The sequence below is a fragment of the Sorex fumeus genome, unplaced genomic scaffold (genome assembly GCF_029834395.1).
Source record: "Sorex fumeus unplaced genomic scaffold, SorFum_2.1 ptg000232l, whole genome shotgun sequence".
Classification (NCBI taxonomy): Eukaryota; Metazoa; Chordata; class Mammalia; order Eulipotyphla; family Soricidae; genus Sorex; species Sorex fumeus.
In genome coordinates this window covers 338,393-365,306 of record NW_026606289.1, presented here as the reverse complement: position 1 = coordinate 365,306, position 26,914 = coordinate 338,393, and the positions used below count along the sequence as shown (strand labels likewise).

At 55.6% G+C, this 26,914-nt stretch overlaps 1 protein-coding gene across 1 annotated transcript in view; it reads left to right on the top strand.

The window, feature by feature from the left end:
* Positions 1 to 662: 662 nt before the first annotated feature.
* TKTL1 (transketolase like 1) overlaps positions 663 to 26,914 on the top strand; it is a 30,989-nt gene continuing 4,737 nt past the window's right edge. Inside the window, exons 1-14 of the mRNA XM_056108734.1 lie at positions 663 to 796; positions 6,190 to 6,307; positions 8,959 to 9,056; positions 9,795 to 9,986; positions 10,066 to 10,193; positions 12,005 to 12,198; positions 13,838 to 14,002; positions 17,058 to 17,214; positions 17,940 to 18,070; positions 18,414 to 18,497; positions 19,849 to 19,945; positions 20,049 to 20,168; positions 21,108 to 21,279; positions 23,849 to 23,988. Of these exons, the coding sequence (XP_055964709.1) occupies positions 663 to 796; positions 6,190 to 6,307; positions 8,959 to 9,056; positions 9,795 to 9,986; positions 10,066 to 10,193; positions 12,005 to 12,198; positions 13,838 to 14,002; positions 17,058 to 17,214; positions 17,940 to 18,070; positions 18,414 to 18,497; positions 19,849 to 19,945; positions 20,049 to 20,168; positions 21,108 to 21,279; positions 23,849 to 23,988 (1,930 nt within the window). The remainder of the gene's footprint in view (positions 797 to 6,189; positions 6,308 to 8,958; positions 9,057 to 9,794; positions 9,987 to 10,065; positions 10,194 to 12,004; positions 12,199 to 13,837; positions 14,003 to 17,057; positions 17,215 to 17,939; positions 18,071 to 18,413; positions 18,498 to 19,848; positions 19,946 to 20,048; positions 20,169 to 21,107; positions 21,280 to 23,848; positions 23,989 to 26,914) is intronic.

Here is a 26,914-nt window from a genome sequence, read left to right as displayed (position 1 = left end):
AACACCAACTGTCGCAGGACCTAGGGATCTCCAGTCCATGCGAAAACGCAAGCCAGGAGCAGCCAGATCTCAGGAGACTTATGCTGCAGAAAGTTCTAGGATAACACAGAGTCTACATGGTGTTTCCGAGCACTAATTCCACTTTGTTTGCTGAGAAATCCTTCTGGGTGCCTGGCGGTGGGAGGTGGCCATAAAATGTATCATTCTAGCGTGGCTTTTTGGTATAATGTGACCAGATGAATGAGTCATAAAGTTAACCGTTGGGACTACTTTAACACATGACATTCATTTTAATACCTTACCCGCATGGCGCAAGGATCATGTCGTAGGTACAGAACTTTTTCTCTAGAGAAGGAAAAGGAATCCCTGGAGGCACAGGTGGAAGTATACCTGTTAGCGTGACAGTGTGCAGACAAGTCTACGCACATTCAATGATTTGGGACGATGTTCGATATAGAACCATTAATGTTCCAAATGCCTTGACTGATTTGCAAGCAGGGGCGAGGAAGGAGCGGCTGGGGGGGGGGGCGGGGGGCTGCGCGGAGGGCTCAGCAGAGGGCTCAGCAAAGAGCCTGGCGGAGGGATCGGCAGAGCGATCCGCGAGAGGGCCGCGTGGAAGAGCCGTTGGCATTTGGTGTGCGGGCTCTGAGGTGGCGGTTGCTATGGCCGAAGCGGAGGCAGAGGCCATGATGGCCAAGGAATGCAAACCTGACTCGATGACCTTACAGGTCCTTCGGGACTTGGCCAACCGCCTGCGGATCCGTTCCATCCAGGCCACCTGTGCCCTGAGCTACGGGTAAGGCGATGGAGTCGCGGACGAGCCTCGGGAGGTCGTTGGCCTTGTAACCGACAGCGGCCAAGCTGGCCGCGCCTGCCCTCGAGAGGCAGCCGTTTGGTCTATGCCGGACCCATGAGCCTCTGTGGGTGGCCTGGGGGAAGAGGAGCAGCCGGGATGAGGAACACCGCGAGGGCCATGGGGAAGCGTGTCCAAGCCCGGGCTTCGACGTTACATTGTGGGCGTTGCGAATGTGATGGAGCCAGGCGTGGGGGCAGACCGGGTGGCCAGAAGCCCTTAACGGTCATGCAGGGTAGCGGGGTGGCGGGTCAGGCGCATGCCCTAGAGAAAAACGGTCGGGAAGATTGTGGCAGAAGCAGAGTGGGGGGAGAAGGTGTGGAACTGGGGCCGCAGAGTACTTGGAGAGCCAGAACAAAGTGGGGTGTGGGTCGACGGGAGGGGGGACACGAGTCCAGCCTGGCTGAGCCGGCACGAGTAGGATGGGCCGATTCAGGTGGCAGAACCGGGCGTGGGAATGAAGAGGCAAATGGTGTGGAGGGCAGGGTGGGGGCACAGCAGAGCGGGTGCGGGAGGGAGAGGACAGTGGCGCAGGGCAGGGAGGATGGTGGAGTCGGTGCGGGAGAATGTGATGGAGCCAGGCATGGAAGCAGGCCTGGTGGCCAGCCAGAAGCCCTTAACGGTCATGCGGGGTGGCGGGTGCGGCGCATGCGCAAGAGAAAAAATGGTCGGGAAGGTTGTGGCAGAAGCAGAGTGGGGGAGCAGGCGTGGAACTGGGGCCACAGAGCGCTTGGAGAGCCAGAGCAAAGTGGGAAGTGGGTCGACAGGAGCGGAGTAATGAATCTGGCCTGGCTGAGCCAGCGCGAGCAGGATGGGCCGATTCAGGTGGCAGAACCGGGCGTGGGAACGAAGAGGCAAATGGTGTGGAGGGCAGGGTGGGGGCATGGCAGAGCGGGTGCGGGAGGGGAGAGGACAGTGGCGCGGGGAATGGAGGATGGTGGAATCGGTGCGGGAGAATGTGATGGAGCCAGGCATGGAAGCAGGCCTGGTGGCCAGCCAGAAGCCCTTAACGGTCATGCGGGGTGGCGGGTGCGGCGCATGCGCAAGAGAAAAACGGTCGGGAAGGTTGTGGCAGAAGCAGAGTGGGGGGAGCAGGCGTGGAACTGGGGACGCAGAACGCTTGGAGCGCCAGAGCAAAGTGGGAGTGGGACGATGGGAGGACGGGGGGCACGAGTCCGGCCTGGCTGAGCTGGCGCGAGCAGGATGGGCCGATCCCGGCGGCAGAACCGGGCGTGGGAACAAAGAGGCAAATGGTGAGGAGGACAGGGTGGGGGCACGGCAGAGCGGGTGCGGGAGGGAGAGGACAGTGGAGTCGGCGCGGGAGAATGTGATGGAGCGAGGCGCGGGAGCAGGCCGGGTGGCCAAAAGCCCTTAACGGTCGTGCGGGGTGTTGGGTCCGGCGCATGCGCAAGAGAAAAAAATGGTCGTGAAAGTTGTGGCAGAAGCAGAGTGGGGGGAGCAGGCGTGGAACTGGGGCCACAGAGCGCTTGGAGAGCCAGAGCAAAGTGGGAAGTGGGTCGAGGGGAGCAGGGTAACGAGTCCGGCCTGGCTGAACCAGCGTGAGCAGGATGGGCCGATTCCAGCGGCAGAGTCGGGCATGGGAACGAAGAGGCAAATGGTGTGGAGGACGGGGGGGGGGGGGGCACGGCAGAGCGGGTGCGGGAGAGGGAGGACAGTGGAGTCGGCGCGGGAGAATGTGATGGAGCCAGGCACAGAAGCAGGCCGGGTGGCCAGAAGCCCTTAACGGTCATGCGGGGTGGCAGGGTGGCGGGTCCGGCGCATGCGCAAGAGAAAAACGGTCGGGAAGGTTGTGGCAGAAGCAGAGTGGGGGGAGCAGGCGTGGAACTGGGGACGCAGAGCACTTGGAGCACCAGAGCAAAGTGGGGAGTGGGACGACAGGAGGGGGGCACGAGTCCGGCCTGGCTGAACCAGCGTGAGCAGGACGGGCCGATTCCGGCGGCAGAGTCGGGCATGGGAGCGAAGACGCAAATGGTGCGGAGGACAGGGTGGGGGCACAGCAGAACGGGTGCGGGAGGGGAGAGGACAGTGGAGTCAGCGCGGGAGATGACAGTGGCGTGGGCAGAATGGGACAGAGTCGGGGCCAGGGTGAACTGGCCAAGGCGCGCGGACTCGGAGGGTGGAGGTGAGAGCCCAGAGAGGGAGAGAAGGGGACAGTGGTGCGGGCAGGGAGGGGGGCGACTTGGGGCCCGGCCGAGCGGGCGCGGGAGAGAAAGGGGCAGAATCGGGCCCAGCAGAGCCTGGTGCGGGAGTGAAGAGGCAAATGGTATGGGAGACGGCTGACGGCAGAGTCAGGCCCGGCCGAGCTGGCGCGGGAGAGAAGAGGACCGCGGCGCGGGCGGAGGGGGCAGTGGTGTCGGGGCCCGGCAGAGCTTGGTACAGGAGAGAAATGCCGAGTGGCACGGGCAGATGGGGGCAGAGCTGAGGAGGCTCAGCTCGACGCGGGAGCGAAGAGGCAAAGTGGGGGGCGAAGGGGGGGAGGCCAGCAGAGGCTGGCGCGGGAGAGGAAAGTGAAATGGTGCGGCCAGAAGGTGCGGTGACCTTCCGCGGGTGACACGAAGCGAGTGGCGAGGGCAGAGAGTAAGGTAGAGTCGCGCGGGACAGAAGAGGCAAATGGTGCGGGTAGAGGGGATGACTGACCGGGAGCGAAGCTGGCACGGGAGGGAAACGCCGAGTGGTGCGGGCACAGGGCGTGGCAGAGTCGCAGGCCAGCAGAGCCCAGCACGGGAGTTTCGGAAAGCGAAATGGTGCGCCCAGAAGGTGAGGGCGACTCGGGGGTGCGAGAGGAAATGGCCAGTGGAGCGGCAGAGGGGATGCTGCCTCGGAGGCCCAGCAGAGTCCGGCGCGGGAGATCTGAGGTGAGTGGCGCAGGCAGGGTGGCAATGGGCTTGGGGGCCCGGCCAAGCCGGTGTGGGAAAGAAGAGGGAAATGGAGCGGGCAGACAGGGTAGCAGACTTGGGACCTGGAGAGTCCGGCGCGGGAAGGAAATGGCCAGTGGCACAGCAGAGGGGGCAGCATCCTCAGAGTCCCGGCCGAGCCCCGCGCGGGACATATGTTGTGAGTGATGCAAGCCGAGGGGCATCAGCCCGGGCCGGCAGAGCCCGGAGTCGGAGAGAAGAGGCCGAGAGTGCAGGCAGAGAGGGCAGCCGACTCGGGAGCTGGGCAGAGCTGGGTGCGGGAAAGAACTTGGGACCCGAGCGAGCAGGAGGTGCGGTGGACTCGGGGACCTGGGCAGAAGTTCGGTGGTCCTAGTCGCCCAGGCAGAGCCAGTGCGGGAATGAAGTGGCGAGTGGTGCGGGCAGAAGGTGCTGCCTGCTTGGCACCATATGTGGTGCCTGGGTTTGGGGATCGAAGCCTGATCAGGTGAGTGCAAGGCAAACGCCCTACCTGCTGTGCTATCTTTCTGGTCCCTGTTTGGATATTTTTCTAATCTGATTTGTCTTTAGGCATTTTGAGAGCTATTTGGTGGGCCAGACATAGCTGAGAATGTGAGAGAGAATTTGGGGCAGGGGTTGGGGTTCGGGATGGAACCATACAAAATATGGGGGTGGGATTGATGCTTGAATATTTGCTCGAGCGGGCCCAGTAACGTCTCCATTGGAGACTTTGTTGTTACTGTGTCTGGCATATCGAATACTCTCGGTAGCTTGCCGGGCTCTCCGAGAGGGGCGGAGGAATCGAACTCGGGTCGGCCATGTTGGCTGCGTGCAAGGCAGACGCCCTAAATGTAATTAATTATTGTGAACTACTTTATCACTTAACTTAAATCACTTAACTTCCCATTAGTCGTCGATTTGCTCGAGCGGGCGCCAGTAATGTCTCCATTTGTCCCTGTCACGCGCTAGTGTAGCCCAATGGCATCTATTCGCTCTGGGAACATGAAGAGCCTCAAACCGATCATTCATGATCTTGAACTACTTTATAAAAATAAAATTAAATCAAAGAAGAAATCACAAAGCCAGAGAGATCGCACAGCAGGAAGTATTTATATAAATGATTTTTTAGTGAAATACATTGGCTTCATTTAAAGAAATTGGGGGGGCCTGGAGCGATAGTACAGTGGGTAGGGCATTTGTCTTGCACGCAACCAACCCGGGTTCAATTCCCAGCATTCCATATCATCCCCCGAGCACTGCCAGGAGTGGTTCCTGAGTGCATGAGCCAGCAGTAACCCCTGTGCATCGCCGGGTGTGACCCAAAAAGCAAAAAAAAAAATTGGGGGGCTGGAGAGATAGTACAGGTTCAGGGATCGAACCCTGCTAGATGAGTGCAAGGCAAACGCCCCACCAGCTGTACTATCTCTCTGTTCCCTGTTATGGATATTTTTCTAATCTGTGATTTGTTATTAGGCATTTTGAGAGGTGTTTTTTGGCTTTTTGGGTCACACCCGGCTATGCACAGGGGTTCCTCCTGGCTCTGCACTCAAGAATTACTCCTGGCGGTGCTTGGGGAACCATATGGGATGCTGGGAATCGAACCCAGGTCAGCTGCATGCAAGGCAAACGCCATACCAGGCAGTGCTCAGGACTTAACTCCCCTCTTGACTCTGCTCAGGAATCACAGCTGGCAGGGTTGGGGAGCAGCCCTATTGACTGGAGTCAGCAGTGAGCACGCAAACGCCTATGCTCTGTACTATCAGTCTGATCTTTTTGGAGAGTTTTGTTTGTTTGGAGGTCACACCTGGCAATACTTAGGGATCACTACTGAGGGTCGTCAGGGGCCATATGGACTGCTGGGGATTGAACCCGGGTTAGCCGAGTGCAAGGCAAGCGCCTTTACCCACTGCACTTACCACTCTAGCCCCAGAAGCCTGTGTAGTTTTTTTTAATACATATCTCTTTTTCTCTGCCCTCCCATTTCTTTTAGAAGATTCTTTCCTGTTTTGCTTGTTTTGGTTTGGGATTTTCTTTTCTTTTCTATTTATGTATTTTTTGCCACACGTGTGACTACGTCAGGGATCATTCGTAGCAGGACTCCAGGGACCGTAATCGGTGCTGTGGGTCAAACCTGGGCGGGCCAAGCGTAAGGCAGGCATCTCGAACCCCAACCCCTGCCCCAAAGCAGAACGGAAATAACTTATTTTGTATTGTTTGTTATGAGTAAACCGCTGAAAATGATCCCAAAGTGTCCTTAGAGGCTTTCGAGTTCCTTTGCAAATTGTGTGCTGGAGGCAGTGGCCTGCATGCAACTGTCCCTTGGCTGGGTTCGCCAGACTGCCTCCTGTGTCAGGAGAGAGCATGCCAAAAGGCCATCTCGGTACTGGGTCGCCGGTGAGTGGCTGGCTGTGAGACATGACAAGTGTCACGTCTGCTTTCCAGCCACCCCACATCGTGCAGCAGTGCGGCGGAGATTATGTCTGTGCTGTTCTTCCATGTCATGAGGTACAAGCTGTCGGATCCAGAAAGCCCGGACAACGACCGCTTCATCCTCTCGAAGGTAAGCCAGCCGCAGCTGAGTGGTCCTCAGGCGGGGAAGTCTAAGGCCAAAGCTCCTTCAGTGTCACAGTCAGGCCAAGGCCGCCTGTCCCTGCTCACAAGTTCTGCTCTGCTCACGTGGCAAGAGACGTATCTCTGGGGCTGCTTAGAAGGAAAGGGGCCAGTGGTGCCGCGCCATTCAGGAGGATTCTCTCCCCACCTCCTGCTTTGGCCGCCACAAGAGCCCATTCATGCCATTGCCATGGGCACTGTGTTTTCAGCAAGTGGATAGGAAGGGATGGGGAGACACACGTTCAGGCGGAGCATTTCTGACAGCCCAGTAGTTGTCTTAGCACGGCCTGTGTGGTGGGAAGTGACCGCCCCCGCCCGCCTCCGCCTGCAGCATTCACAGAGCCCACTTGCCGAGCTCGAGGACACAGCCCACGCTCTGCTCTCCCTCGCTCAGTGGGGCCTTTCTTACTAGACCAGGCAGAGTTCCAGCTGCCTGGTGACACTGGGGACCGGAAAGCGAAGGCTCGTTCGCAGGGACTCGGAGACAAATGTGCAGCTCTTCGGCGGTGCTCTGGTAGATCGCTTTGCGCACTCTCACAGATTGGGCAGTCAGACTTAGAAAGTGGCTGTGGCTGAAATGCTGGGGTCCTGCTTATGATCCATTTCGGTTTTTGTTTGGGGTCACAAGCAGCGGGGTTCAGGAAACCTCTCAGTGCTGGAGAGCAAGCTTAGGACCCCTGCATGCAGTGCGTGTGCTTCAGCACTTAGAGCCAAAGAACTGGCTCTGTCTTTTGCTTGTTTGGGCTGTGCCAGGAACCATACCTAGGACCTCTCTGATCCTTGTCGTTTTCTCTTTTATTCCAACCACCTGAAACTTGAGTTCAGCTAGTTTCCATTTCATGAAAGGTTTATTGAAGCAACAGTTTGAAACATTGTGCCACTTTCGGGGGGGGGGGGGGGGGTGAGAGTTGTAGTGTATTGCCCAGGCTCGGCCTAAAGGTCCAGAGCTCATTTCAGGAATAAGCTAGGAGTCTGGAGGGAGATATGAGGTTTGAGATGGTTCTGAGATGCTAAAGATGAAAAATCAAATCTGAGGGCTCAAAGCACTTGGAGAAATTTGGGCCAGATGCCCCCATAGGAACAGAAGGGAGGGTGACTTAGGACAGGTGAGGGGATGGAAACCCGGCAATTCCATTCACCTCCTGGGGCTGTGAGGACACCAGTGTCTGCTTGAATGGAGCTGACATGACATGCGATGAAGGGAAAGGCTAGAATGCTGCCAATGGCTTCTGGACACAATGCCTCTGTGTAGCTTGGCTCCCAGGAAAATGGAAGGGGTTGAGAGAGATGAACTGGGCAGACCACAGCCTGATGTTAAGCAAGGACCTGGGGAAAAGGTCCACGAGCAATCTGGTCAAGGAATAGAACAGGCTTAGAGTGGGCAGGATGGTGCCAGCAGTTATAGGAAGGGCAGGTTCTCTCTGGTGGCTCTGGGCGGAAATAGAGAGGCCACACCATGAGGGAGGAGAGCCGTTGGGGGCCAGGGAGATGGTATGTTGCAGAAACCTGGAGCAAATGCAGTGCAGCGACTTTCACAGCATCGCCTTGCAGCCCCCAGGGCCACTTTCTCTCTGTGGAATAATAATGGCCCGTACCTCTGAGCACCTTGTGGGGGGAGGGAGTACACTGATAGCTCATATCTACACTTCTAGGTAAACCACTTCTAAAATCTCATGTGGGGGGCTGGAGTGGTAGTACGGCGGGTAGGGCATTTGCCTTGCACACGGCCGACCCGAGTTCAATTCCCAGCATCCCATAGGGTCCCCTGAGCACCGCCAGGAGTAACTCCTGAGTGCAGAGCCAGGAATAACCCCTGTACATTGCTTGGTGTAACCCAAAAAGCAAATAACTCACTAAATAAAATCTCATGTGGCCCAATTTTTACACACCAGGGAAGTTGCCTTGTCATAGGTGTTTCTATTTTTTGGTTTCTGGCTCACAGTAGATCTGCTCAAGGATCTGCTCACTTTTGGCAGTACTTGGGGACTTACAAGGTGCCAAGAGTTGAACCCAGGATCCCAGTTTTAAAAGCCTGTGCTCCAGCCCTTTGAGCCATATCTCCAAACCCTGTTTTTGTTTCCTGTTTCAAGAACCCTCATTCATCATCAAGGTCAACCATTGGGCCATTAGTCCAGAGGGTTGGGCGCTTTCCTTGCACACAGCTGATTGGGGTTTGATCTCTGCCACTACATACTGTCCCCGGAGACCTGTTGGGGTGATCTGTGACAGAAGAGCCAGGAATAAGTCCTGAGCACCACGGGGCTTGGCCCCCCAAACAGAAAAATGCCCAGAACTAAAAGGTTGAGCGTTTGCTCTCCCTGGCTGGTCAAAAGCCTCGGGGGGGGGGGGTGTGGGTGGTGGTACTTGGAGCCTCTGCTTTGGCTTCCATATGGGAGAGAAGTCCCCTCTTAGTTCTGTCGTTCCCATTTGTTCTTGCCACATGGTTGTGGGCATTCCCCACGGCGCCCGCCATTCCTGCAGCGTTGATCCAAGACAGGCTGAATGTGGGCACAGCAAAGCAGAATTCCCCCAACAGATTGGGAGGGGCTGATCAGTCAGCCTGCAGGTCGGCCTGGGTTCATTTGGTCCCTTTTCTTACAGAGACTGTCACTGCTTGATATGGTGACCAAGTGGTTCGGACAAGGACTCGGTGCTGCCTGTGGGATGGCATACACTGGCAAGTACTTGGACAAGGCAAGGTAAGGCTTCCCCGTCATCGCATATGCCTGAGTACTTAGGGAAAACAGAAAGTTCAGATTACCAAGCGGTGAAGAACCTGGGTTTCTAGAAGCTGCTCTAGCCTCTGTGCTTAGGCTTCGAACCTGCTTAGGACTTGAGACTTCCCTAGGGCACACAGCCTCTTAGAGAGAGCCTGGCTGGAGTGGCCAGCCCTGCATAGAAGAACCGGAGGGTTCCTTCTAGAGCAGTCCTCTTGGCCTCGCACAGGGAGCCTGAGGCTGGGCCCCTCGACCTCAGTCCAGCCCCTCTGCACTACTGCCTTCCCTCCAGCTGAGCGTTTCCACCTGCTCTAGCTGATTTCATCGGTTAGGCCATTCTACGCTCCGTGTTTCTGCCGTGGAGGAGGATTGTTTGCGTTACGAGGGGCGGTGTAAGTATCCAAGTATCCGTTAGCTCAGGAACTGACGACCGTCCTGGAAACTGCTCACCCAGAAACAGTGCGTAAACTCTGGGCTGTTCCAGGGAGCCGCTTTCTTGCCTTCCCTGCTTCCTCTTCTGTTTGCGGAGCCTCCAGGGCCCCTTTGCCATGTGAATGTGCCATCCTGCAGCGGGGAGGCCCAGCACAGGCCCAAGCATGCTGGCTGCGCCTGGGCGCCGTGCTTGGCCCCTCTGCCCATCTCGCAGCTACCTCAGTCCATCCTCTCCTTGTCCCGGGACACTCCCTGCGGGGCTCTCACATCTCAGCTTGTTTGCTACAGCTACCGCGTGTACTGCCTCCTGGGAGATATGGAGTCCTCGGAGGGCTCCGTCTGGGAGGCCTTAGCCTTCGGGGCCCACTACAGTCTGGACAATCTCGTGGCGATCTTCGACGTGAACAGCCTGGGTCACAGCAATACTTTACCCCTTGAGCACTGCATTGACACCTATCAGAAACGCTGCGAAGCCTTTGGGTAACTGTGTTCTGTGCTGTTTGTGCTTTCCGAGCCCCTCCTCCCTTTATCTTGTGACCTGACTCCCCTTGTGTGACAGGTGGAACACTTTCGTGGTGGATGGCCGGGATGTGGAGGCACTGTGCCAGGTGTTGTGGCAGGCGGCTCAGGTAAAGAACAAGCCGACAGCTGTGATTGCCAAGACATTCAAGGGTCGCGGGACCCCAAGTGAGTAGTACTGCTTGACTTACGGGCTTAGGAGGTGACTGCAGCCGGGCCACCAACAGGGCTGGCCACGTAGGCTCTCAGGGATGATAGAACGTGTGGGTGGCTGTCACGTGTAGATGATTCATCTTAAGAATGAACAGTTTTAAAACATGAGATTAATACACAAGGATAGCTGAGATCAACACCAGGAGGATTACTCCATAGCTTAGAGGCCAGCCGGGCATTCTAGGGGAAAGGGCAGCTCAGATAGAGAAGGGAGCACCAAATAAAGGGTATTTGGAGGATCCTCCCAGGAGGGGAGATGCATGTTGAAAGTAGACTATGAACTGAACATGTTTGCCACTCAAAGCCTCTTTTGCAGACCACAACACCCAAAAGGAGAGAGAGAACACAAGGGATTGCCCTGCCACAGAGGCAGGGGGGATGGGGGGGATGGGGGTGGGAGGGATATTATCCATGGTGGTGGAAAATGGGCACTGGTGGAGGGATGGGTATTTGATCATTGTATAATCGAAACCCAAGCACAAGAAATTGTAAATCTACAGCTGTACCTCATGGTGTTTCACAAAAAAAAAAAAATAATAAAAAAAGAAAAAAAAAAGAATGAACAGTTTTGAGGCCAGAGTGGGGCGGGAGGGCGTTTGCTTTGCATGCGGTTGACCTGGGTTTGATCCCCGGCATACCATACAGTCCCCTGTGCAACCACCAGGACTAATTTCTGAGTGCAGAGTCAGGAATAACCCCTGAGCATAGCTGGGTATGACCCGAAAAGCCAAAAAAAAAAAAAGGAATGAACAATTTTGTTTGTTTGGGGGCCAAAGCCAGCAGTGCTCAGGGCTTTCTTCTGATTCTGTGTGAGATCACTTCTGGCCATGCCCAAGGTTACCTTTGTAGTTCTGGGGATCAAACCTGGGCCAGGTGCATGCAAAGGCAAACGTGTAGAGGCTGAAAAGATAGCACAATGGGTAGGGTGTTTGCCTTGCACGTGGCCGACCCGGGTTCAATTCCCAGCATCCCATATAGTCCCCTGAGCACCGCCAGGAGTAACTTCTGAGTGCAGAGCCAGAAGTAACCCCTGTGCATAGCCAGGTGTGACTCAAAAAAGAAAAAAAAGGCAAACGTGTAAACCCCCGAAATTATTCCTCCAGCCCCATCAAGTAGAAATAGCCTTGGAGGGGGTATTTGACCTCTGGTGTCTTTGTAGGTTGGAGAGCAAGTCACTGAGCAACTTTAGTCTAATCCTGGTTCAGTAAATGACAACTTGACTCCTAGGTACCTTGGTGAAACCAAGTTGACCTGTTCCCCATTTTATCTCACAAGTCCCCTGACTTGCATTAGGAGTTCATTTCATTGGTTCTGCCCTGCTGCAGGTCTCAGCCTCTCCCCTTTCTCTGTCCTTACCCCCACCAAGGACCCCTGGATAGCTCCCTCTAACTTCAGCTCTTCCTCCAAACCAGTCTCCATGTGGCTTCTGTATGGGTCTTGGCAGTACAGAGATCTGAGGGGTCACTTCTGAACCAAAGCCTTCAATTCAGTACATTCCTTTCTTGCTTTGAACAAAACTCCCAGATTTTATACCCACTGTGTTCTCCATGCTTTTACCCCACCCCCAACTCTCCTTTATCCACCAACTCCTGGGGGGCCAGTGATGCCCCCTGAACCTCTGGACCCTTGTCCGGGCCATCCTAGGTTAGTGTTTCCAGTACAGGCTTTCCAAGCAGACTTTGGGAGCCCTCAGCCAGTGTCCCCTCCTCAGAATGTCTTTCCTTGGAGTGGTATGTGGCATCAACCTTGAACCGGTTGTGTTGCAGGTATTGAGGATGCAGAAACTTGGCATGGGAAGCCAATGTCAAAGGACAGGGCAGATGCGATTATCAAGCTGATTGAGAGCCAGATCCAGACCACCAAGAATCTCGAGCCCAAACCACCTATTGAAGATTCACCCCACATCAACATCTCGGATATTGAAATGACCTCTCCCCCTCTCTACAATGTTGGAGAGAAGGTAGGCAGAAAGGTAGATGGTGGGCTAAGTCTATGACTGCTTTCATTCCCAAGTACCTTTGATGTATTCCCTACTACATACCTGTGATTGGGGAGTGGTATGACATAGGGGGAGAAGAGACAGATGAGCAGCAATGGAGCCAAGTCAGGGCATTAAGGTACAAAGGTGGTGTTAAGGAAAGATAGAGCCGACTATTCTAATCGCAGAGTCAGTAACATTGAAATTAGGAGACCCACACTGTTACCAACTGAACTGAGAAAGGTGCCTGTCAAGAGGGCAGGCCGGAGGGGGGTGTAGGAGAGACCTTACTGGTGGAGGGAAGTTGACTCTGGTGCTGGGATGGGCGCTGCAATACCATATGTCTCAACTGTGAAGAACTCCGTAAATCACGGTGCTTTAATAAAAAAAATAATAAAATTAGAAAGAAAGCTACGATGGTTTATGATCTTAAAGGAATGCACTAAAGGCTAGAGAAAAAGGGCAAGGGTTAGGTGCTTGCCTTGTGGCTGACCCAGTCACATAAACAATGCTTTGAGCTCTGCTTGTTGTGGTTCAGGAAAAGAGGAATGGGTTAATTCTCGACTGTTTCAAACCTTTCCAAATATGGAAATAAACAAAAGCATCATTCCAGTTCATTCGTGAAGCCCAAATCAGGACCAAGCTAACAAAAAACAAGGCCTGACTAAGCTCTCTTAGCAACACTACTGTAAGCTCTGAGAAAACATTGATCTCTGCTCCGTGGGTGCATTCAAAGACTGCGTGAACCGTGAAGTTCACATTAGTAATGCAAGGGATTCATTGATAGGGTGGGAAGCAGCATTTTCGGCCACAAGAAGCAAAAGCATCCGGAAATTCAACATTCCTGTTTTTTCAAACCTCTCTGTGAGGCAAAAGAGGCATGGTGAGATGCATAGAGAGGTTACTTCAAAATTTGCCAATCTAAACCCTGGAAGACCACGCTGCCATCTGACTGAGCCTGTCCCACCTAGGAAGGGTGGACCAAATCAGAGCCTCAGCATTGGCTTGGAACCGGCAAGGCCAGCTTGTTGACAGGTGCAAGACCCATAGCAGGGCTGGCAGAGCCCGTAGAATTAGCCACAATAGTTAAAAATAAGAGACTGTGGAGAGCTAGCTCAGAGCAAAACTACAAGTATTTCTGTTTTTATATATTGACAAAGTGGAGACCTGTTTTTTAATAATAGCAATAAAAATGAAAATAGCTACTCAGGATATGCAAGATCTTTATAAAGATGTTTATAAAACACTGCTCTGGGCCAGGGAGGCAGTCTAGTACTTGACTTGCATGTGCGAGGCTCTGGGTTCTATCCCCAGTCCTGAGAAATGCAGTTACACATTGTAATATTTGCAACAAAATCAGTTTCCTAGTGTAAGAGGTTTCTGCATTTTGGACATTTGAAAATGTCCAATGATTTTAACGGGGCATAGATTACATTTATTGGTGAGAAATGGATTCCCAGTGAGCCACATTTTTCGGATTAGCTGGCAGTCCCCTTTTACGGCCCTGAAGGAAGTGAGTGAGTCACACCTCCGCTTTCTGCACGAAGATAGGTCATCTGGAATTTTTCCAAGTTTCCCCTTTTGAATGCATTCCGGAAAAGTGCGTTGCTGCCCCTTGCAGATAGCTACTCGGAAGGCCTGTGGGATCGCTCTGGCTAAACTGGGCCACGCCAATGATAGAGTTGTCGTGCTGGATGGCGACGCCAAGAACGCCACTTTCTCGGAACTGTTCAAGAAGGAACACCCTGAGCGCTTCATTGAGTGCCTCGTTGCTGAGCAGAACATGGTATGTATATTGTGTGTTCCTTCCCTGGGGCCACTGGGCACCAGCAGCCTGCCCCCTCCTTTCCTCTCACCCTGAAAGCAGGTACGGGAACCAGAGAACGTGCTCCAGACTCGTGGGGAGAAAGCAGTTGGGCATGCTGAAGGGTGGCTTCCAGTCCGCCTGGGAGGGATGGGTAGGCCCAAGCAGCATGCCCTGCAGCCCAGAGCATCACAGGCCCATTCTCCAGGTGGCCGCTAGATTCTACCCAGCCACCAGGGGCTGGGACCTTGCAAGCCACCCACTCTGGCCTGCGGAGCTCGAGGAGTCAGCTTTGGATCCGTGTCCGTGCACACACTCCCCTTGGGAGTGTCCGTCAGGACCGGTGGCCTTGGTTCTCCAACTCAGAGGGGCTGCCCGCTCTCCAGGACATAGTGGGGCAGAGCTGGGGCCAACAGAGCTCCCAGCCCCCTCACGGGTTCGTTTGAAACAAGTAGAGGTTCGGTTGGTTCTGTTGACTCAATTCCAGCGCAGCCACAGTTCCCTTGCCCTGGGCTCCACGCCCTGTCAGAGCTGGAATGGAAATCTCTGGTCAGTAGAGTAGGGCCTCCAAACACCGAGAAGACCTTGTCTCGTGGGTTCACTAAGCCATCTCCATTGGCTCTCCTATTTGTGAGTCGCACCCTCACTTGCTGAGCTGAGCCTCCATCAGAGGACTGCTCCCCACTGCCTTCTGCCAGCGCCCTAGGGCTCTAGCTTTCTGGTGTGTTGGCCCGAGGTTAGCCAGCGCCGTGGGGAGCCCAAGCAGTGGTGGGAGGCAGTTTGGGCAGCCGGAAGAGGTGCTACTGAAGTTAAGGGGCAGTGGTAGGGAGAGAGTGGGGAGCATGCCGGGCAGAGGACTGGCACGGCCAGATCTGGGGCGGGCCCAGGGCACATCAGGCCCCTCACAGCAGGGCGCAGGAGGACAGTGGTGCCATGGGCGTAGCCAGCAGGGTGTGGCAGGCAGCTGGGGCGGGGTCTAAGGCGGGAAGCCAGCCTGACACAAGGGCATGGCCCAGAGTCCCGACTACTGGTTCCTGAGACAACTGCCCAGGGAAGGATTTGGGGACCCATTCAACAGCTCTGTTGGACTGGAGGGTGTCAGAGTAAAACTCTTAAAGAAAACAGGTAGGCCAGGTTAGACGGACCACGACCAGCTGAATCATTTCCCTTCACACGTATTTGCTCTTTCCACGCACCAGGGGTTCTGGAGTTTTCCTGGCGGGGTGGGGGTTGAACTTGGCTCTCCTATTTGTGAGTCGCACCCCATTGAGCCACCACATCCTAAACTGTAGGTTCTGCCCCATTTCATTTATTTGGTTTTAGTTCTCTTTTTCTGCCTAGTTTTAATACCTGGATTTTCCACTAGTTTACAAAGTTGGAAAGACTGTCAGTAACTTTCTGTATCCTGATATCTTTTAACACTTAAATTAATATTCATGATCATGTGATCATATTATGTGAAGATGTGAAGACACTAATTTTTAAGAAAATCAATCGCCTTTTCTACTTGAAAGTTTCCAGTCCATTCCCCCCAACATATTTTATACATGAAAGCCTTTTATTGAATATGCTGTTACTCCTGGCGATAAAAAACATGCATATATTAATAGTTTTTTAATTTGTTCCTGTGTCCATATGCCTGTGAGCATTACAGTTTTTGCTTCTGAATTGAACTGTGGTTCTAATCACTTTTGGGGTTTTGTTTTTTGCCACACCCAGAAGTGCTCAGGGCTGACTCTTGGCTCTGGACTCAGGTATCACTCGTGGGGGACTCAGGGGTCCCTTGGGGTGCCAGGGAGTGAACCGGGGTTCGCTGTAAGGCAGGCACCCTACCTGCTGTACTCTCCCTGTAGTTCCTGTTACAAACTTGCGTATTGCTGGACACATATGGCTCGATTCAGCCAAGATTGAGCGCCAAATCCATTCTTCCTCACTGATGTAAGAGCTCTGAACCTTGTTCACATCCATCAGTGGATGGAAAAGGAAAGAGTTTTGTTGTAGGGATGTCATTCGATGCTTTGAATTCCTTCCTAGTTACAAGCAGCAGTCACATGATGATCGTTCCTCTTAACTTGTTTGGGAAAGCTTCCCTGGAACAGTTGAAGAGTTCATTAGGTTCTTGCGGTTTTGTTGAAAGCAAGTGAAGGAAAATTGGTTTACCAAAAAATGTGTTGCCCACTCACTTGAGCTCTTCCCTTCCTTTAACAACTCCAAAAGTGTCCTTTTGGTTTCTGTGGGGAGCTTTTACTGCCAGAATGGGGCCCCTCTGTCCAGTGGGGGCCACAGTTTGGCTGCCAGTCTGCTGAGGGGGGATGAGGAGATAGCAACCCTTCACTGCCGACAGATGTGGGTTGGAGGAACTGGGCGCCAATGCTGTGTGGTTAGAATCTGTACCGAATCCTTCTCGAAGACATGGGTCTCGTGGAGGGGGCCGTGTGGCATGGGGAGCCGCACCCTAATGCAGATCCACAGGGAGTGCTCAGGTCAGCTTGGGCAGGCATGAGAACAGGCCTTCCTCTGACCGAGCACGCTGCAAGGGCATCTCAGCCAGCTCAGGTAAGAAGGAAGGGCCTGAGTGCCCACTGCTGCTCGGGGGCTAGCTTAGATGCAGACAGAGAACGTCTTACGGTTCCTCGTGGGCAGGCGGGCTTGGCAGTGGGAGGGCAAGTAGGCTGCAGGGACGCTATGTGCGGTAAGCCAGGGCAAATGCAGCCTCCAGCAAGACCAGCAGAGTCTGTCAGAATAGCCCGAGAGCAAGAGGGCACCAGCAGCCTGCAGGCAAGGGCACTGCCTCGTCCAGGAGAGGGGGCCCGGCCCACTAGTCCCCCAGTGTCCAGGCAGGGCTGACACTGCTCCGTGTGGCAGTTCTGCTTTCTGGGCCGTGTTCAGGGAGCCTGCTGGTTTGCTTGCTTAGGGCTCCGAGTGCAAGGCAGGTGGGTGCACAGAGTGCGAGTTTGGGGGGAACCACAGATTCTGCCCTAAACAGGAGGGGGAGTCATGGTCCCGGGAGGTTCTCATTGCCTCCTCTGTGTAACAGGTGAGCGTGGCGCTGGGCTGTGCCACACGTGGTCGAACCATCGCCTTTGCCTGCTCCTTCGCTGCCTTTTTGACCCGCGCATTTGATCAAGTCCGCATGGGGGCCATCTGCAACTCCAGTGTCAACATCGTGGGCTCTCACTGCGGGGTGTCCGTAGGTATGGCCCCGCTTCCTTCATTGAGTCTTTTTCTCTCTTACCAGGCCAGAATATCTTCCACAACTTCCAAAGCCTGGGAGCATTTGATTCACAATGTGAGGCTTGGATTTGCTTAGGTGGTAGAGTGAATAGATCTTGCATTTGAGCCCCAACCCCATAGGTCAGAGCTCCCATAGGAATGACGTCAAGTGCCAGATGCTCCCTGGGAACCCTCTCCGACCTTACATGGTGCCGGCTTCCAATCCACCGGGAGCACAGGTAGCGCCAGGTCTGCTCTGCTGAGCTGGATTCTGGCGTGGGGCATGACATGGCCCTTCCGAGAGAGCACCTCTGTTGGTTGCCCTGTGCCTGGGAGGATCACGTTCTGAAACGGTTCTGGCTGGGAAGTCCCAATGCACCCCTTAGGCCTTCTTTGTTCTAGCGGTACTCCAGGGGACCCCAAGGATTTGTTACTCAGCTACTTTGAAGAAAACCCCGAGAAGCAACTCAGAGCCCTGGGAGATGTGCCCAGTGTCTGCTGGAGCAGCAAGAGCGCAGAGAAGCCAGGCAGGGCTGTGTAACCCACCAGGCACCCAGGCTAGGAGGGGTACTCAGAGCGCAGGGCCGGTATGTACCAAGAGAACACTGGGAGTGACAGGAGACATGCCAGTGGCTGATAGGACGGGCCAAGGAGGACTTCGGGTTGGGGTACATGTCTTGTTTGGGGGTTGTCTTTGCTTTCTCAGGGGAAGACGGCCCTTCCCAGATGGCCCTGGAAGACCTGGCCATGTTCCGAACCATTCCCAACTGCACTATTTTTTATCCGAGCGATGCCGTTGCCACTGAATACGCTGTGTTCCTGGCGGCCATTACCAAGGTATTCTTTTTTTTTTTTTTGCCTTTTGGGTCACACCCAGTGATCCACAGGGGTTACTCCTGGCTCACGTACTCAGGAATTACTCCTGGAGGTGCTCAGGGGACCGTATGGGATGCTGGGAATCGAACCCAGGTTGGCCCGGGTTATCACTCCGGCCCTACCAAGGTATTCTTAAGGGCACAGGTTGCTGTTCTTGCCCTGAGTGTTGGTTGTGCGGGTACAGATGAGGCCACTGTGTACAAAGGGTATGTGCCCAGCCCATCAAGCCCTGTTTTCTGTCAGAACTGCTGTGTGAGGGTCAGTGGAAACTCGTGCACTTTCTGACTTCCTGCTTGTGCCTTAGGGGATCTGCTTCATCCGCACCAGTCGCCCTGAAATGAATGTTATCTACACCCCACTGGAGAACTTCAGAATCGGACAGGCCAAGGTAAGGCCCCCAGCTGACCCTGTGTGACCTGGCCCTCCACGGGGACAGACGTACTGCAGCAGCTCTGGCTCCCACAGTGGGGCGGCCTTGGCCCAACTTTGTTCTCTCCCAGTCGCGTCTTCCAACATATTAACTTGAAGGCCCTTGAGTTGCGTGGCTGAAATCTAACACAGCTTCACACGAAACAAAATCAGGGCTGGAGTGATAGTGCAACAGGTAGAGCACTTACCTTGCACATGGCCAACTTGGGTTCGATCCCTGGTCCCCCGAGCTTCCCAGGAAGGAATGATCCCTGAGCACAGAGCCAGGACTTAGTCCTGAGTACTGCTGAGTGTGGCCTCCAAACAGAAGCAGACTAAACAAAATCATGGAAATCCTAGGCCCTAGTATAGAGCCTTGGGTTGGATCCCTGGCATCACGTGTTTCCTTCAGGAAAGACCCTGAGAGGGCCACGGTGCTTAGCCAACCCCCGCTGACCCAGAAGCCCCTTAAAGTGGGAAAGACCCACTAGTTCTCGCGGGCCAGCAGGCTGGCTGCCACAGCTGCTACATGGCACTCAGCTGCGATGAACCTGTGAACACTGGCACCACTGGCACTTCTTGTCACCTGTGTTCTCACTGTGGATAGAGCAGCCCAATTTTACTGAGAGCTGTTCGCTCAGGGTTTGAGCCCAGGCAGTGCCCAGCCTCAGGGAATGAAGGAATGCAGCTCAGGGGAGGCCTTTCAAGCCCGAGGCCCGGGACTCACACACATGTGTGCGGCACGCAGAGACACATGTGGCTCTCTCCTGAGCTCATCCCATGTGGGTAGTTCTCCCTCCTGCTGCTGTCTAAGAGTCACCAGAGGCCCCGTGCTCAGCAGCACACCTACAGCCAGCACCCGGGCCACTTGGTCCCCAGCTCCATGTAAGATCCCATGTTGGGAGGTGGCTGGCTACAGTTGGCCCTGGCCCGACAGGATGCAGCCAGGTTGTGGGTGAAGGATTCCCGGGATGGAAGACCCACACCGAGCAGTGATTCCTTTTGTTCCTTGACATTCTGGGGTGGGACTCGGGACTCCTAGTGCTGCTTTGGCCCTGTGCTTGGAGGATCACGTACCACGCGCAAAGAAATCTTAGCACACGTAGTCTGCAGTGGGCCTTCTCTGCTGCCAGTGTCCTGTCACTGGAGAAGTGGCCCTGGCGTTCATATGTCTAGGGAATGTGCACAGAGTCGTCAAGTAAGCGTAGAAGGTGTGTCCTTGCTTGTCAACGCCCCCGGGGCTCTTTGACACTGAGTGCAGTGAGGGGGGCTGGGGAAGGCGGAGCCACAGAATGGCCCCACTCTGAGATGCCGGGTGGGTTCCATGCCAGGTTGTGCGCCGCAGTCCGGAGGACAAGGTCACAGTTATTGGAGCTGGGGTGACTCTTCACGAAGCCTTGGTGGCGGCTGACACTCTCAACAATAATGGTCAGTAGGTGTGCCTGAGACACGGGCTGGGGCTGCCTGGGGTGCCCAAGTTGTTCGCTGCTAAATCAGCTTCATCTCCCTGGCCGATGCTGACTTTCTCTAGGGATTTCTATCCGTGTCATCGACCTGTTCACTGTCAAGCCCCTGGATACTGTGAGCATCATCACCAATGCCAAGGTCACCGGGGGCCGGATCATCACTGTGGAGGACCACCACCCTGAAGGTGCGCAGGAAGTGCTGTACCCTCTACTACTGTCCCCGGGGCAGGGCAGGGTGGTACCTGCACACCCCCCAGCGGTGACTTCTCCCCACAACATACGCCAGAGTGCATCTTCACTCTCCTTGGCACTCTGGGAGAGGCCTCGTGAAATGTGTCACTGATGCTCCAGCCTTTTGTGTGGGTGATACTTGGAACACCCTCCAAAGGTGGATCATGTACACAGAACCCAGAGCAAGTTCAGAAAAGTGTGTGCCTTGGGCCGAAGAGCTGGTACAGCGGGCAGGACACTTGTCTTGCACGCAGCTGACCTGAGTTCAAGTTCCCGGCATCCTGTATGGTCCCCTGAGTCCCATCAGGAGTGAATACAGAGCCAAGAGTAAGCCCTGAGTACTGCTGGCGTGGAAAAAAAAAGAAAATGAAAAACGATAACTGTGTGCGTGCTAGGGAGAAGTGGGGGCACTGTTCATTCTGAGCCAGTTAACTAGCGCAGCAGAGTGATAAGGAACATGAGGTTTCCCTGTCGGGGCGCCCAAGAGTATGCCCGCTCTGCTTCTCTAGAAAGCAGGTGCTTGGAGAAAGCTCCCCGCAGTGCCTGCAGTCTGGGCCCCATCTCACCGAGGCAGGGGGCGCGACCCAGTGCCCTGCAGGATGTGCACCTTTGACCTTGAGCCCACCATGCACTATATTAGAGATTCATGGGTGAGTTGCAGTCGGTCTCAGATACCTGACAGCTGTGACGTCGGTGCCCCCACAGACCCCACCCCATTTGTGAGGACCAGTGGAGAGCCCTGGCTCTCAGTGGGGTAGGAGCCATTTGGAGACCCACAACATTCCAGTGACCACGACTGTTCCCATGAGTCAGTGAGGGGTGAAGAACATTTTTCCTAGGGCTCTAAGGCCAGCTGGCTACTTGCAGACCTCAGCTGTTCTCTGCCTCCCCAGGTGGCATCGGAGAGGCAGTGTGTGCAGCCGTCTGCATGGAGCGTGACATCATAGTCCATCAGCTGTCAGTGTCCGGGGTGCCTCCGAACAGAAAAATGGCTGAGCTGCTGGACATGTGTGGGATCAGCGCTAAGCACATCGTTGCAGCTGTGGAGTACCTCCTGAAGCCCAAGTAATGGCCAGGCCACCTGCATTTCCCTCCAAGACTTAGTCACACTATGATTCTAACAGAAAATCCAGCTTGCTCCCTTCCCTTTCCTTAGTAGACATATTTCTGTAGATGGGCATCACTGTCCTTGTGTAGAATATCTTAAATGACACCAGAAACTAAGATTCCAGTTCAGTAGGCTACACTTTTGCGAGATGACATTTGTAAACGTGCGTGTTTTGTGTGCGAGTTGAAGACTGTGCGAGTGGAGTTGGGGCCCCCAGAATCCGAGCGGTGCAGCTCCAGCCCAGGCTGCCGGGCTGGCCTTGTCCCAGTGCCCGCGCTGCCCTCCTACCTGCAGCTTTCCCGCTGCTGTGTGACTGCACTGGCGCCGGCTGCATCTCCTCTCTGCTGTCCGGCTGGGCAGGGTGTTCTGAGCTGCTCATGGTTACTGGGCTGTGGAGAGAAGATGTTCGTTCCAGGCACCCTCACACCCCCACCCTCACAGGCTTCAGTACCATGTCCTTTGCCCAGCAAGCACAGCCACCAGCCCTCGCACTGCTCATCAACCTTGTTCCCTGTTCGTTTTTCGTTAATAAAGCGTTCCAAAGCAGCTGCCTGGCTCTCTGCCTCCGAACCGTGACTTGCTTTCCCCTGGATAGAAGCCCCTTCTTTTGGGGGGAATTTATCTAGAACAAAAGGGAAGAGAGCCGGGTGTACCGAAAACAAAGCCAGGAAAGGGTAGTAGCAGGAGAAGAGTCCCGAGCGGGCGCTGGGTGAGCCAGAGCACCACCCTGAGCTCAAGGGTGCCTGCACTCTGCTGCGCAGGCCTCTCTTGGCCCAAGAAATGATGTGACCGTGGATTTAAGTAGGGGTGCAAATCAAATATTTCCTCGTAGCAGGTCACGAGTTTGTTCTAAAACACACCTTTTGGGACCCCAAATTCACTTTGAGGAACTTGGCACCCAGCTAAGTCTTTCCTCTACACCCTGAGCCCCCGCCAGCAGAGCGGAGGCCCAGTCCAGATCTGAGGTGGGTCTACACAGCTCTTTGGGTTCCACGCCTCTTCCTGCCATCAGTAACTGCTCATTCGGGGTGCCTTTTCTCGAGGTGTGTCAGAGACCAAGTCTATACCCTGGAGCCTGGCATTCTCCCTGTGTCACTCGAGCGCAGTCATTGCTCGGTTGGCTTCCTAGTCAGCCGCAGTTGGTACCAGGTCACCAAGTAAAACTCACAAATGTTAATGAGCACCCCGTTCTGGAATCAGCGAATCCAACTTTCCCTTCCCTCGTGGCTCTGTCTCTCTGAATCTGTCTCTGTCCCTGTCTGTCTCTCCTCTGCCCTCATCCTACATCTCACCTCCTTAGGGTTAGGATCTACCTTCAGACTTCCACTTCATGCAAAAATGGGACCGAGGGCTGGAGCAATAGTATAGCGGGTTGGGTGTTTGCCTTGCACACAGCCAACCTGGGTTTGATACCCAGCATCCCATATGGTCCCCCAAGCACTGCCAGGAGTAATTCCTGAGTGCAGAGCCAGGAGTAATCCCTGAGTATTGCTGGGTGTGAACCAAAAGCAAAAAAAAATGGGGCCAGGAGAACATTCCATATGATCCATATAATTCACCCCTTTAAAGTGGGTTTTAGTGGAGTGGTGTTCTGCTGTAGAACAACTGCATTGCCTTCTTTGGCATCCACTATTGGTGCTCTCATCCCCTGGCCCCTCTGTCTAGCATGTCTGGGGCTTTCTTATGGATTAGAACCAGGTGCATGGACTGGCTGCCGGGTCCACACACGGAAGGAAGCACCAGGGCTGTGTCCCTGCTCTGGCCCTGTGCCATGGTGCACCCTGCAGACTGCACAGCCTTTAAGGGTCAGTGTCCCCTTCTGGTATGTGGTTGAGCCAGGCCAGAGGGAGGACACAGAGTGGGTGGCCTCAGCCCTGAGTCCTCGCCAACTGGCACCACATCTGCGCACATGGCTCTCTAAGCGCCTTGGGAAGTGCAGCTGAAGAGGCTGCCCAGCACTGCCCACACAAGCAGTGGACTGAGAGGGAAGAGGGGCACCATGACACCCATGGAGGCAGGCAGCAGTAAGGTGTTGGGAAGCGACAGGAAAACCGGGAGGGCTTGTCCCTGCACGTGGTCCCCGGAGCACGGCCAGGAGGGGTTCCTGAGTGCAGAGCCAGGAGGAAGCCCTGAGCATCGCTGGGTGTGACCCAAACAGACACAAGAAGAGGTTTGGGAAGCTGGAGCGACAGCACAGCAGGTAGGGCGTTTGCCTTGCACGCGGCTGACCTGGGTTTGATTCCCAGCATCCCATATGGTCCCCTAAGAACCGCCAGGAGTGATTCCTGAGTGTATGAGCCAGGAGTAAGCCCTGTCCATCGCCAGGTATGACCCAAAAAGCAGTAATAATAATAATAATAATAATAATAATAATAAAAGTGCCTTTGCCCCTTCCCCACCGCACTCTCCTTCGAGGCACGCCCCTACCCACCACTGGGCACACTCACGGCCGCCTGCGCCCCGCCCTGCGCATCGCTGGGCTGCGAAACGCCATTTGCTGATTGCGCCGTCATTCACTTGCTCCAGCCAGTCAGCGTCGCCGGAATCCCCGCCGGCTCCGAGCCTGAAGCCTGCCCTCCGCCGCAGCCTAGCACCCTGCACGCTGAACGCAGCGGGCCGGGAGGTGCAATGCAGCGAGCGGCCCCCACCCCTGCCCGCGGTGAACTGTGGGCTCCACGCCCAACCTCGACCTGAGCGGCATGGAGGCTGCAGGTAGGGCCCAGCGTAGGGGCGCCAGAGCGACGGGATGAGGGGAGGGAGGGCAGGGCGGGTGCAGGGGTGCAGCCCAGGCGTCCTGACTGCGCTGGCTCGAAAGGCGACGCTTCTGAGTTGGCGCCAGCCTGCGCGCGCACAGCACCTTCGCCAGAACAGACCCCGCACGGCGTTGTCGGCCAGCAGGCACCCTGCAAAGCCAGGGACAAGGGTCAGGAATGAGGGGTGATCACCATCATCCCGTCATCATTACGAAGATAACTGCAGTTGCAGCAAGAAGCGACTCCTGGGGTTCCAGGGCAGCCCTGCACCGCTGTATACTGGTCAGCGTAGGGGCTGTTGCACCACCCGGGTGAATTAGGCGGGACCCTGGAGAGGGTGTCCAGGACAGTGGGTGTCCCGGTCTAGCCAGGCACGCACTCAGGCGAGCTACTGCCCCATCCTCCAGTCAGGGAACCCCAGATGCCACACACAGAGGGCCAGCTGCGGGCACTGGCCAGTGAACTGAGAGGAGCCTCAGTCTTCCCGATCATCAGCTTCCAATCAGGCCAACCAAGGGGCCATTTCAGAGCCAGGGGCCTCCCGCTGCGGCCCTGCCTTTAGCCTGAGAAACAGGGAGAACCCTTCCTGCCAGCCTGGGACCCAGCGTGCAGCCACCAACTTCACCCCCACTCTTGGTCCCTGTCAGCCACGGGCCAGCTTGGCCAAGGTGGGGGTGGGGGTGGCTGCAGTGCTGCAGGGCCCCTGTGTGCTGGCGAGGGACCCCGGTGCCCTCATCCAGCCCAGGGAGTGACCATCGCGACCAGAAGTCCCGGCCCCGGGCAGCAGAGGGACAGTGCGGGGAAGACACTGAGGGGGCCCAGGCGGACAGAGCCGAGGAAGAGGCCCGCGGGGAGGGAGGCTGTGAGGCACCCAGCGAGCCAGCAAGAGCTTGGTCTGGGCCAGATCCGGCTGGGGAGCACGTGGTCCCGGGGTGCTCCCCACGTGCGGGGCGGGGCGCTCGCCACAGCCCTGTGGGGGTTTCGCTGGCCGGGACTGCAGCTCTCCGGGTCGCTCCCTGGACGCTGCGTGGGCTGCTCTGGGCCTCCTGAGCAGCACAGACGCCTTCTTGAGCAGAGGACCGGCCGTGGCCAAGAGCCACGGATCGAGCACCCGTCTGAGGTGCAGTGGGAGCCAGGACGGGGCTCCGGGCCACCTTGGCTCCCCCGCGACACTGCACACGGACCGCAGCCCTGCCAGGGTCCCTCCTGAGCACAGGAATGCTCTCTACCCCCTAATCAGAACACCACTCTCGAAACCGCCAAAGTTCTCTTCTTGTGCTCCCTTTCCTCCTCCTCCCCTGCTCCGCCCCCTCCATGTCCTCCTGATCCCGCTCCATCCCCTCCCTCCAACTCAGTCTCCTCCTCCCCTTCATCCCCTCCTTCTATCTCCATCTCCTCCTCTCTGCACCATTTTATCCTCCCATCTCCATGTCCTCCTACCCTCTCCATCTCATGTCCCATCTCCGTCTCCTGCCCCTCCATGTCCTCCTCTTCCCCCTCCGTCTCCTCCTCCCTCCATCCATGTCCCCCTCCCCCATCTCCATCTCCTGCTCCTCCTCGTCCATCATTTCTTCCTTCTCTTCCTTCTCCTCCTCTCTCCTCTGCGTGTCCTTCTCCCTCTCTTCTTTCTCCTCCTCCTCCCCTTCTTCTTCCTCCTCCTCTTCCAGGTCACACCCTGTGCCACTCCGGGGCTGTTCCTGAGTCTGTGCTGTGGGTCCTTCCTGTTCTGCTCAGGGCCACGCGGAGCGGGACTTCTGGCCTCCTGTGTGCAAACGCCCGAAGGTGGTCCTGTTCGCTCTCACCTCTCCCAGGCAGTGCCGGCATGAGGAGGCAGTAGCACCCTCGGGATACCCTGCCACTCCCCGGACACACCTGGGACTCTGCCGTGAGGAGCCCTGAAATGGGGCTTGGGCTCTAAAATCAAGTGCAGTTGCAGGCCCTGCCCTGCCCACGGCCAGCCACTGACTGGCCACCTGTGGGGGGAGTACCCATCTTCCTGGGGAACGGGGTCTCTGGGAGGTGGGGACGATGACGTGTGAGCGCCAGTCCTGCCCATGTCTGGCTCCACCTTCTACTGATGAGTGTCAGGTCTTGGGGGAGAACAGGATACCACCCCTAGGCCTGGAGGAGTTGGACTCCTCAGGGTCCAAGATTTAGGCTGAAGAAGTGACTCAGCTTCCCGGAGGGACAAGCCTGACCCTTGAGGGAAGGCTCCCTTCCTGGGGAATTCTGGAAGAGACACCCTCATTCGAAGCTACTCCTCTGAAAGGAATCTTCCTTTACCTTGTTTTTTTTTTTACTTTTTTTTGGGGGGGGGCACACCGGGCAGTGCTCAGGACTTACTGTCGGCTCTGGAGACTCTGTGGTTCCAGGATGGAACCGGGTGACCATGTGCAAATGGACCCACAGTACTCGCACTCCGTGTTTTAGTGCTCATTCCACTAGAGGGAAACCCGTGTACATTTCAGGCCCTTCTCCAAAATGGACGCTTCCATGTTCCAGGTCATTCTGCTGCGGGGAAACTGGTCCGTGTGCGATGTAATTTTCCTCAAAGACTGGTCCACATTGAAGGTAATTTTTGTAGATGGAGAGTGACCCTAGATTGAGCTGGTGCCATTGGAGCCCAGGACACTGACCCGCATTCGCGGTGCTTCCACTAGAGGGAGACCGAGCCCCATTCAAGGCCGTAAACCCGGCGAGACTGGGCAAGTGTTTCTCCCGAGGGAAGCATCTCTCTTCCAGGTCATTCTCCTACATGGAAACCACTTTATGTTCAAAGCCACTGGCCTAGAGGAACAAGGTTCCAGGCAGTTCTTCGAGAAAATCTGGTATGTGTTCT